The sequence below is a fragment of the Sorex fumeus genome, unplaced genomic scaffold, assembly GCF_029834395.1.
Source record: "Sorex fumeus unplaced genomic scaffold, SorFum_2.1 ptg000029l, whole genome shotgun sequence".
NCBI lineage: Eukaryota > Metazoa > Chordata > Mammalia > Eulipotyphla > Soricidae > Sorex > Sorex fumeus.
In genome coordinates this window covers 5,620,264-5,632,521 of record NW_026606086.1, presented here as the reverse complement: position 1 = coordinate 5,632,521, position 12,258 = coordinate 5,620,264, and the positions used below count along the sequence as shown (strand labels likewise).

At 49.4% G+C, this 12,258-nt stretch overlaps 1 protein-coding gene across 1 annotated transcript in view; it reads left to right on the top strand.

Moving 5' to 3' along the window:
- Positions 1-12,258, top strand: part of HERC1 (HECT and RLD domain containing E3 ubiquitin protein ligase family member 1) — a 161,069-nt gene that overhangs the window by 105,947 nt on the left and 42,864 nt on the right. Inside the window, exons 40-47 of the mRNA XM_056115813.1 lie at positions 2,321-2,437; positions 2,973-3,204; positions 5,468-5,592; positions 7,078-7,298; positions 8,299-8,567; positions 9,710-9,762; positions 10,437-10,637; positions 11,156-11,330. Coding sequence (XP_055971788.1) covers positions 2,321-2,437; positions 2,973-3,204; positions 5,468-5,592; positions 7,078-7,298; positions 8,299-8,567; positions 9,710-9,762; positions 10,437-10,637; positions 11,156-11,330 — 1,393 coding nt within the window. The remainder of the gene's footprint in view (positions 1-2,320; positions 2,438-2,972; positions 3,205-5,467; positions 5,593-7,077; positions 7,299-8,298; positions 8,568-9,709; positions 9,763-10,436; positions 10,638-11,155; positions 11,331-12,258) is intronic.

Below are 12,258 nucleotides of genomic sequence, written 5' to 3'. Positions count from 1 at the left end.
GGTGGTACACAGGGGTTACTCCTGGCTCTGCACTCAGGAATGACTCCTGGTGGTGCTCGGGGGACCATACGGGATGCTGGGAATCGAACCCGGGTCGGCTGTGTGCAAGGCAAATGCCCTACCCGCTGTGCTGTCGCTCCAGCCCCATAGTAAAAATTTTAAAGAAAACTGAATTACAATTCTCTCTCCTTCCTTATTTCTCTTCCTTCTTCCCTAATATAAGACGAGGCCAAATCAACATCTGAAAGTCATGCAAAGCATTACTGCTGGCAGGGGTGGGGGTCAGGAGCATGTCCACTCTGACAGGTATCGGAGTGAGGCTGGTCCTTGTGCGGACTGCCTGACAGGTCACCCGAGCCCAGGCTTGCCGAGGACCTGCGTAGCCGAGCAGAGGGAGGGGCCTCACTGCCCTGTCTCCACTGAGGGCCTGGAGGCAGCACCACGTCAGTCATGCGAACACAGCCTCGTTAGGGTCTGTCTAAGGAGCACCAGTCTCTGAGAAAGGGGTCTGATCTTGAGGAGAGAAACAGAGGTTTCAGCAGAGCCGAGCTGAGCTGAATAACCTGGACCAAGAGGTGAGGCAGTGTTTTGAGGAGTGTCGGCACAGGCCACTTAAGGACAGAAGAGCTAGATGGGAGAAGTTTGCTCAAATCCGGGAGATTTATGAGTACATATTTTGAGTGCATCCAAATATGATAATAAAGGAAAAGAAATATCAGCATGAAATGTCAGCTGACTGATCTAATAGCAGTGATGAAATTAGGAAATCATCTATCAACCATCATAGAAATTCAACGAGTAAGCATAGCTCTGTGCTAGTGATGAGAAATGAGTGATTTACTAGTCTCACGTATTACAAATTATTATTACAAGAACATGCTAACCACAGAGAGTAAAAAGTGTGTTTTCACAGTATTCTTACAGCAGATACCATGGAATTCATGTGATCAAAATTAACTAGTGGTAATGGGGAAATGAAATCAGGTAGCATATAGTTAAGGAGGAATAGTGTAACTGTCCTGTGGCCACGGTGACACCAAGAGCATGAAGACAGTTTCCCGATCTAGGGCAGCGGTGCTCTCTAGATTGATGCCCGTAGCAAGTCACCCACACACAGCCGTAGACTTGCAGTCACATGGCAAGGCTTACAGGAGAGGCATTGGCAAGTGAGCTTGGAGAAATGCGTCTGTGTGCACTAGCACACAGTTGAGGGAGGAAGGGGTCATTAAGGCTAGGAAGAAGCTGCTGGAGCACTGTCCTCAGAGCTCTACAGCAGAGGCAGGTGGGAGTATTGCTGACCCCAGGGGTGTCTGTTTTCTGTGCTCAGGCCACTGACCGCCATATCAAGGCCAATTAATCTGTGATATTCTCTGAAAATGTCAGGTTTCCCCAGCAGCAGCCCAGAGCAGAGAGGACAGAGCCTGGGGTTTCCCACAAGCTCCATAGCTTCTAGAGGTCACGGACTGTGCCAGGAAGGACTCCACAGGCGAGGAGAGGCAGCGGCCTGCGTGTGGCTGGCATCAGTTCCTTCGCTGCTACCACACGTGGTCCCCTGACACAGAATGTCAGGAATCACTCCTAGGCGCTGAGTCAGGAGTAGCCCCTGAGCAATGTTGAGCGTGGCTCAAACCTTCCTTCATATTCCTTCCCTCCTCAGAGAAAGAAGGAAGAAAGAAGAAGAAAGGGGAGGGAGGAAAGGATGAGATCGAGAAAGCCCAGGCTGAGTGACATCCTACTGTGATCTTCAAAGTATCAGAGATCTAAGGAAACAGAAGAGGGATGGGTGGTGCATGCTCCAGATGAAGCTTGTGGTTAAATTGGGGTGGAATCTGCATCAGATACAGCATGGTTTGTTGCTTTCCTGGCTCCGGTGGTTGTGTTACGGCCATACAGGAGGACGCCCATACTTGTGGGAGTGAGACACATACAGAGATGACGGTGCATTTCAGACAGTGAATTTCAGAATAGGAAGGTCTTAAATGTTTTTCCAGGAAGTTTATACTTTAAAAAGGTCTTGCAATTATTTATGTATTACAGAAGCTTAAGTGCTAAATTTACTGATTGTGGTTGGGCATCTCTTATAATTAATGGAAAGGGGAGATTATAAGCCAAGTCGACTTTTCTGTATAGTACCTTTGGAAAATATTGTGACATTTAGTGAATTTTCAATAGAAGAAAATTCCATTAAATGTGGAAAGTATTAGGGAATTGGGAACTCACAATGATAAGAATACTTATTACTCGATGACATTTAAACCTCTCTATCTTTCTCGCCTCTTTCTCTGTCTCTGTCTCTGTCCCTGTCTCTTTCATGGCCCAGCCTTGTCAGACCCCAGCAGCAGACTGTCCACTTCCCCTCCGCCCCCGGCCATCGCCGTGCCCTTGTTGGAGATGGGCTTCTCTCTCCGGCAGATCGCCAGAGCTATGGACGCCACAGGTATGGCGGGGCTTTACGTGTCCGCAGAATCCTGAGTGTATTTAAAAGCAGTATATGTCACACGTCTGTTTTACCTGTGATGTATTCAATATGCCAAAAACGTAACAACCAGTCTCACAATGTTACTGGGCCCACTCCAGCAAATTGATGAACAACGGGAGGACAGTGCCACAGTACAGTGCAGTTTCCTCCCGTTGTTCATCGATTTTCTCGAGCGGGCCCAGTAATGTCTCCATTTTGAGATTTGTTGTTACTGTGTTTGGCATATCGAATACATCACGGGTAGCTTGCCAGGCTTTGCCGTGCGGGCGAGATACTCTCGGTAGCTTGCCGGGCTCTCCGAGAGGGCCAGAAGAACCGAACCTGGCTTGGCCAGTCTGGCTGTGTGCAAGGTAAACGCCCTACCACTGTGCTGTCGCTCCAGCCCATATATATATATATATGTAACTTCCTCAGTTACAGGAAGTAGAGTGGCATCACTGCATGAGTCCCCGTTATTTTGCTCAGTCGTAACAAAACTTTTTCCCCTGCTCAGGTGCCCGAGGAGAAGCTGATGCCCAGAACATCACCGTCCTTGCCATGTGGATGATCGAGCACCCTGGGCATGAGGACGAGGAGGAGCCCCCATCCAGCAGCACCTCAGACCCCCGACACGGGGCAGTGGCTCTGGGCAGCGGTGGGAAGTCCAGTGAGCCCTGTCACTTGCAGTCCCCAGGGGACATCCCCTCGGCTGATGCTGCGGAGATGGAGGAAGGCTTCAGTGAGAGGTGAGGCTCCATCCCTCCTGCCGCTGCCCCTGCATGAGCCTGTGTCAGGGATCCCCTTTACCCATACCTCGCTACTGCTTGGCAGGTGCCCTTATCATGGATAAAGCTGGCAGGTGGCAGGCGTGGTGAGCACGCCGAGGTCAGGTTTCTGACTGGTGACTGGCAGGTTTTCTCTTGGGAGCGTGTTTCCATGACAAGAGGTAGATGGGTCTGGGCCCCAGAGATATGGTTCGTCAGTGGAGCACTGCTCTGCAGCACGGGCCAGAGCCTGTCCTGACCCACAGAAAGGATGCCGGATGCTGGACGCTGGACGGCATTTTTTGGGGGGAGGTCACACCTGGTGATACATAGGGGTTACTCGTGGCTCATGCCCTCAGGAATTACTCCTGGCGGTGCTCGGGGGACCATTTGGGATGCTGGGAATCGAATCTGGGTCAGCCGTGTGCAAGGCAAACACCCTCCCCGCAGTGCTATCACTCCAGCCCTGGCATTTAGGCTCTGCACGTGGAGACCACTGGGTTTGAGCCCAGAGCTGCTGAGGACCCTGAGTGCCCCAGGCAGTCCCCAGCACTCCCCCCCCCCCCACACACACAGTGATGAGTAATGAACTTAAAACGAAGAAATAGGTGTCTTCTGACATTAAAGGTAAACATGCTAATAAACTAATTTCATCTTATAAAACTGGACGTGGTTTATGGACTTAATTCTTGACTTAATGCTATTGATAGAATTTTTACATCTATCTCATGGGACTTGAACTATAGTACAGTGGGTAGGGTGCCAGCCATGCACATGACCAATTCGTGCTCGATCCCTCAGACGCCACTTGGTCCCCTGAGCCCCCCAGGAGTGGTCCCTGAAGGCAGAACCAGAAGTCAGCCCTGAGCACTGCTGGGTGTGCCCCCCACCCCCCACCCCACAAAAAATCGACCTTTACGGTCTCAGTATGTCTTCGTCTGTTTTTCACTTTCCAAGGTCAGCACAGATAAGCCCCTTTTCCTGTTTGAAGAGGAGCTTTTCCTGTCAGACTATTGCTCAGTGGACAGTGCTCATGAGGCATCTTTGACTGCTGGACACGACCCCACTGCGAGGGCAGGCCCTGCAGGTGTCCCGCCACGCACAGAGACTACTTCTGCACCCTAAGACGGATAATCAACTAAACTTTTCAATCAGATATACATATATATATATATATATATATATATATATATCACTATCACCCCGTTGTTCATCGATTTGCTCGAGCGGGCTCCAGTAACATCTCCATTCATCCCTGTCACATGCTAGTGTAGCCCTATGGCATATTGGGGGCTCTTTCAGGGTCAGGGGAATGAGGACCATCATTGTTACTTTTTTGGCATATCAAGTATGCCATGGGTAGCTTTCCAGGCTCTGCCATGCAGGTGGGATATTCGGTAGCTTGCCGAGCTCTCTGAGAGGGATGGAGGCTTTTGGGGCAGCCTCTAAAATTACCTTTACAAGTGGTCCCAGTCAGGCATATATGTAGGCAGGAGATACACACACACACACACACACACACACACACACACACACACATACACATATATGAATGTATTGATTTCCTTTATTCCCATGGCGTATTTGATATGCCAAACACAGTAACAAGTCTCACAATGGAGACGTTACTGGTGCATGCTCAAGCAAATTGATGAACAACGGGAGGACAGTGCATACTTATTGCATCATGTATATGAAGTGTATTTATTACACACTGGCACATCAGTGCTGGAGGGCAGTAACAATACATCAAACTCATAAATGCGAATGCTGTCATAACCATGTTACCTAAATTAGAATAATAAAAAATTAACTTTGAATACAGTAAGCAATTTATTCTGACATAATCGTCTTAATTTCATTGTTGGCACAATTCAAAGTCAGCTAAAATTATTGCACAGGACAATACGACATTTTAGGAATTTTACCTAGGAGAAAAGAGATATTTTAGAGGTCTTGTTGTAAAGATTTCATCCTTGCTATTACCTACGGCAAAAAAATAGCAGGGGGGCAAACTTGAACTGATACTTTCTAGTCAAGATGTATCTCTGTTAGTCTTTGTTTGTGGGTCGCACCCAGCTATGCCCAGGTTTGCCCCTGCTCTGCACTCGGGGATCACTCCTGACTGGGCTCCAATCACCAGCGGGGGTGCCGGGGTCAAACCTGTCTTTGTGTGCTGCGAGGCAAGCACCCTCTCTGGCCCTTCCTCATGTAATGTATGTTGCTTTCGCATTTGCTCCAGTAGCCCTGATAATCTGGACCATACGGAAAATGTAGCTTCTGGAAGTGGGCCACTGCCAAGGGGTCGCTCAGCAGTGACAAGGAGACACAAGTTTGACCTGGCGGCTCGCACGTTGCTAGCAAGAGCAGGTAATTCTATTTTACATCTCTCCGAAAGTGTGAGCTAGTTTGTTTTCTGTATTTTAAAAAATGGAAGAGGCAGACCAGTGATACTAATAATCAGTATCTTCATAGTGACTGTGTGTTATTCTCCGAGCATGTATGTAGCTTTGCGTAATCAGAATGACCGTGTCCGTCTCTTTTACATTCCCTTGCTGGCGGCACAAGACAGTGCTGGTTGTTGTAAATACCTGAGAGATTTTGTAAATGATCTTTACCCTCAGGCAACAAGTAAGAAATGAAGCTAGGGCCCAGAGCAGCAGTAGAGAGGGCAGGGCGCCTCATCCAGCTGACCCGGGTTCGATCCCCAGCATCCTAGATGGTCGCCTGGGCACTGCCAGGAGTAATTTCTGAGTGCAGAGCCAGGAGTAAATTCTGAGCATCGCCAAGTCTGACCCCAGAACAAAACAAAAGAAAACGAAAGTGAAGTTGCATACTTAAAATTAAACGTCCAGTGGAAGAGCGAACTGGAAAGGACACAGTCCCGAAGAAGCAGGCACTGAGTTTTCTTTTTCTTCTTAGCTAATAGAACAGTTTATTGGTAGGAAAAAAAGTACATAGAGGAGAAGGGAGCTCCCCGGCAGGGCCTGGTAGAGGACCAAGCGCAGCACTGGCTTTCCTGTGGGTCTAAGTACTCAATAGTCCATGAAGCCCTAGATAAGCAGAAAGAGGTTTGCTCGTTATATTAGTGAACACTTCAGGCATTATGTTCTGGGTATATGAAGTGTGAGTTATACGTATCATATTTTCCAAACCCCAAACTAGAGTACATTATTTGTGAAAGTAGTTTTGTCCTTGAAATATTAAAACCAAGGGGCCAGAAAGTAGGGAGCTTGCCTTGCAAACAGTTCTTGGAACCCCATAAACCCCATATGGGTCCCCAACCACTGCCAGGAGTTAAGTCCTGAACACAGCCAGGTGTGGCCCAGAAGCCAAAAAGTAAATATTAAAATCTAAAGATTAATTTTTTTGAAGCAGAAAAATTAAAACTTTCTTAGAAATATATATAGGGCATATATTTAATGTATAATGAAAATATCTGCTTTTTGAAAACACAGATCTAGGGCTGGAGAGATCGTTCAGGGGTCAAGGTGCATTGTATGTGGCCGTCGAAGGTCCCTCCAGGTGCCCTGGTACTGTGGTTCCTGAGTACTGTCAGGAATGAGTGCTGCAGGCTGAGTACCCTCCAGAACCACCGGGTGGGCCGAGAATAAAAAACCAGCCAAGCCCCAAAGAATCATGGCCTATGTTTACACTGAAGGATTTTCCCTTTATCCGTCCATAAAGTATTGGCACAAGAGAAAGCATTTAGGATAGCTGCAGCTTTTGCTCATGGCCGAGTCTAGTGTATCAGCCTCGGCAGGTTCTTCCTTACATGAACGACAGCTGAGAATTGCAGAACATGTGGAAACGCTTCGTACATGTGAATAAAATGCCTCTTTGTTTTGTTCTGAGCGGGGCTGTACCGCTCCGTGCAGGCGCACAGGAATCAGAGCCGGAGGGAAGGGATGTCCCTGCAGCAGGACCCAGGGGCGCTCTACGACTTTAACCTAGACGAGGAGTTCGAAATCGACCTTGACGATGAAGCCATGGAGGCCATGTTTGGACAAGACCTGAGCAGTGACAGTGATATTCTGGGAATGTGGATCCCAGAGGTACTGGACTGGCCTACCTGGGTGTGTGTGAGCGCAGCGGGGGCTGCCTGACTTTCTTTCCTGCCTGCCTCTAGCCTTGCCTAGCCTGCCACTGTCTGCCACGCCTCTCAGCCCATCTCCACACTGGGGAAGTGCTTCCCTAATGTCCCCAGATCATTTGCTTCATTTAACTACAGCTCATCTGCCTGCAGCTTGATTAACTCATGAGAAAAGTCTCGTTCTCTGTGTGGTTCTCTTCTCCCCTCCTTGGGTGAGAGTCGTGCTGTAGTAGAATTCATTTCTGGTAGCAAAGGTCATGAACAGTACCGTGTTGTTGGAGTTTACAGTATGGCTCTGTGCTCTCCTGGTATCCGAAGGCTGGAACCAGTTCTCTCCTTGATCTGGTGAATGCCTCTGTCAGGGCCAGGGTAGCTGGCGTGTTTCTGTGTTCACATTACTCAGCATGATGCTTTTTTAGCCAGAGACAGGACCGTTGCAACGCTCAAACCTGACAGTGAGGAGGGTCTGCTGTATTCCAGTAGACCTGGGTGTTAGGACCAGACAAAAAGCACTTTTCACTGGGAGGTTGAGAGGAGGAATCGCTGAGGCGGGGATGTGTTGTTGCATTTACTAACGCTTTCTTCTCCATTACTCGCTGTAAGCTAGAGCTACAGTAAGCTAGAGTGCTATTTCTCATTCTCTTTTGCCTTGGGCCCTTCTAACCTTGTTTCATTCCTGTGCCCCCCGTTCTACCAGCTGGCCCCTCATCTTGCATTGTGCCCCCCCCACACTGACATAACTCTTGCCTGTGACCCCCTTGAAATATTTTGGGGGCCCAGAGGGCAGAGGGGGCCATGTGGACGGGGAGGGAAGCCTTCATATTGGGTGGTGTGAGTCCTGACGTGAGAGGAATCTGTCATGTAGTTTCAATAAGCATCATCGGCTACTCCCGCATTTGCTGCAGAGCAGTTAATTCAGTAGCTCTGATTCCTGCTCCGAGGAACGTGCAGTTGACTAGCGTGGTCTGAAATCTTCCCCGCAGCACGTCTGCGAGTCTGAAGACAGGGAGGAGGTGGTGGTGTGTGAGCTGTGCGAGTGCAGCGTCGCCAGCTTCAACCAGCACATGAAGAGAAACCACCCGGGCTGCGGCCGCAGCGCCAACCGCCAGGGCTACCGCAGCAATGGCTCCTATGTGGACGGCTGGTTCGGTGGGGAGTGCGGCAGTGGGAACCCCTACTACCTGCTCTGTGGCAGCTGCAGGGAGAAGTACTTAGCGCTGAAGACCAAATCCAAGACGACAAGCTCGGAAAGGTACCTTGAACTTGCACACCCTCTGCAGGAAGATGCACAGCATCTCACTTGCACAAGGAGATGAATGGCGGCTCTCCCCTTGCTGGGACGGGGGAGCTCATGAGCCCTGGAGCCGGGAGCCTAGCGGGCAGGGGGAGCCAGGGCAGCTCAGATCCCATGGACTCGGCCCACCTCGGCCTCAGGAAGTGAGTGAACTGCTGTTATTTCACCAAAGCTTGACATTCTGACTAAGACCTTTGTCTTCATTAGAAAAACAGACTTTCTCTGTTTTTAAAATTGATTGAGTAAGGCTGGAGAGATAGCACTGTGTTAGGGTGCATTGTACGTGGCCAACCCGCGTTCAATCCCCAGTACCCCATTTGGTGCCCTGAGCCCCCCAGAGGGGATCCCTGATGCAGAGCCAGGAGTAAGGCCTGAGCACTGCCAAGTGTGGCTCCAAAACAGAGCAAACAAAGAAAAGATATCTTCGTTGAATACTACCCTTTGATGTCTTTGAGTAGCGGTTCCTCTGTAAGTGGAGGAGTTGGGCTCTTACTGTCAACCACTGACACTTTACGGCAGGATCCTTTTTAGGTCTTCTATGATAGCACAGCAGTAGGGCGTTAGTCTTGCATGCAGCCGGCCCGGCCGAGCCGGGTTCAATTCCTCCGCCCCTCTCGGAGAGCCCAGCAAGCTACCGAGAGTATCTCACCCGCACGGCAAAGCCTGGCAAGCTACCCGTGATGTATTTGATATGCCAAACACAGTAACAAGTCTCACAATGGAGACGTTACTGGGCCCGCTCGAGCAAATCGATGAACATCGGGAGGACAGTGATACAGTGATCCCTGAATCTGAGCAGCCTGAATTGTGATTCTTGGATCCTAAGTAAATGCCCTTTGTCTTTAAAAAAACCTTAAGGCGTTCTGGTATAGGTTTTGACTAAGAGTTATTATAGATGGCCAGTAATTAGGAAGCCATTGATTTTGTTACACATGTGTATATCCTACATACCTGTTATCTTTATTACCTGAGTTTATAATGAGACACTTTTTAATTTTGTGTTGCTTTATTAATGACCTTTAAATAATCTAATGGCTTAATTTGCATTTTTGAGTACTAACTTTTATATAAAAACACACTATTCTTCATGTTTGGTGCAGGTACAAGGGACAAGCTCCAGATCTAATTGGCAAGCAGGACAGTGTATATGAAGGTAGATGTTTTGAGAGATTCTTTATTTTACTTGTTTTTTTTGTATACGTTGTTTGCTTAACATCTGTTACTAAAATTGGCCTTCACGTGTGTCTATGTTTATGTACATATTAAACTTTCCATTAAAAGATTAAGGTAGCTGGATAGTCATGGTGTTTGTTTTAAAAATCAATGGAAAGAGTCCGCACGAGATTTGCCACGTAATGTTAATTTCTACGTGGCATATACATTTGTATAAGAAGGAAAAGAATATATTACATGTTCAGTTTATATCTTTACTGAGTGAAGTGAAAAAGAAACTGAATGGAGAATGTTTTTAACTGGAGCATTTAATTTCTTGGAGTGTCTGATGATTATGACTGTGGTGACAGCTCCTTGTTGACCTCAGTTTCTCGACCGTGTCTCAGCTGCCACTGCCCTCAGCGGCGGTGACAGTGGGTGGCCCTTCAGAGAGCTGGTGGTGACAGTGGGTAGCCCTTCAGAGAGCCGGGCTGCACCTCCCGTGCGCGGTCTGATGCCACTGGGGACACTTTGCTTAGGTATCCAGGAGGTGGCGCTGTTGTCCACTCTGTGGGCCCTGGGCTTCCGCCCTTCTGTTTCCGAGCCACAACTTTCCGTGGCTGTTTCTGGCATGTCAGTTTATTTTCATGAACCTTGTATTTATTTATATTCTAGAAGACTGGGACATGCTGGATGTCGATGAGGATGAAAAGCTAACAGGTGAAGAAGAGTTTGAATTACTTGCTGGACCTCTTGGTTTAAATGACCGACGCATTGTGCCGGAACCAGTTCAGTTCCCCGACAGTGACCCGCTGGGGGCCTCGGTGGCGATGGTGACGGCCACCAACAGCATGGAGGAAACGCTGATGCAAATAGGTAAGCCACGGCGCTCATCGGCAGGGGTTTGGTCAGTCTGATGTTCTCAGGCACAGGCCGGGGCTGACACGCTTCCTCCGTCCCCCCACCCATGTCTGCAGCCCTATCCCAGTGCTTTTCCCTTGCTTTTATGAGATAAAGTGACTTTGGGACTAAGAGGAAGCCTGTCGTGCGCGAGGCTCAGGGCTCGAGTGTGACCTTGACTAGATCCCCTCCCCAATCCCCCCCCCCCCCCCCCACACACACACACACCCAGCCTGCACAGGGCACTGCACCTCGCCAAGCCCCAGAAGTGTCGGGCTTTTCCCTGCTGGGCTGAGCATTGCCAGGTGCCATCCTGCGCCCCCCGAGCATTGCTATCAACCCCCCCCCCCCCCCCCCGTGACACAGTCACAGTTTTGCATGTTTTCTACAATCTGACCCCTGGATTAAATGCCAAGGGTCATGACGGTGAGCTCTCTGAATATTCTTTCCCTTGCCACGTCGGACGTAACCAGTGCCGTCCCTGTGCCCTCCAGGGTGCCATGGCTCTGTGGAGAAGAGCTCCTCTGGGAGGGTCACGCTTGGCGAGCAGGCGGCCGCCCTCACAAACCCGCACGACCGAGTGGTGGCTCTGAGGAGACTGACGGCCGCTGCCCAGGTCCTCCTGGCCAGGACCATGGTCATGAGGGCGCTGTCTCTCCTGTCCGTCAGGTGAGTGGCTCGGGCAGGCCCGGGATTTTATGCGTTGGGTTTGAGTGCGAGAATGGGAAGGTACTCAGCACTGCTCTCAGCCTGTGAAGCCGGGCTCTGTAGGGGAGCAGACAGCCATTCGGGGGCGGGAAGGAAGCTTCCGGGGCCACAAGTGTTGGGATCACGGTCAGGTGTGTGTTTCTGCAGAGTTGGTCAGGTGTGTGTTTCTGCAGAGTTCTGACGCATGCTCACTGTCTTCCTGCCGGGGAGGAGAGGCCGCTGCCATGCCTTGGGATAGTACATGCTCTGCACGTGTCACTGAAAATCCATACATAAAAACTAAAGAAAGAAATGAGCTGAGAATGCATAAAAGGCAGTTCATTGAAGAAATGACTATACAGGATTAATAGTTATTTTGTAAAGGCAGAGGACCCCGAAAGAAAAACTTCCATTTATTTAATAAGTAAATAAGGCCTATTTTAACCAAAATTAATATAGGAAGAGTGTTTGGCCCAGAAATTGACCAGAATAGACAGATAAGCCCTGTTTGTGCTTTGAGTGATGATAGCTGTGTGTCCAGAAGAGCAGTGGGGAGAAGCTTCTCTCTCTGCTTCTCACATGGGAGACATTGTGTGTCCACTCCCGCCCCGTGTGAAACTGATGGCTGGTGTGAATGGTCAGTAGTTTCTACAAGGCAGTGCAGATAAGTCCATTCTGGCCAGTCAGCGGTTTCTGTAAGGCCGTGCAGAGGAATTCATTCTTTTGGGGGGCTGTGGGAGGCAGAGTTTGTTTCAGGGCATGCCCAGCATTTCCTGCTGTTTAAGCAGGGGCTCTGTGCTCAGGGATCATTCTTGGTGGGACTCAGGAGACCTCCTGGGGGTCGTGGAGTGACTTGGTTGGACTTGAGCCTTCCCTTTTATATCATCTCTCAGGCGCAGGAATTTATTGA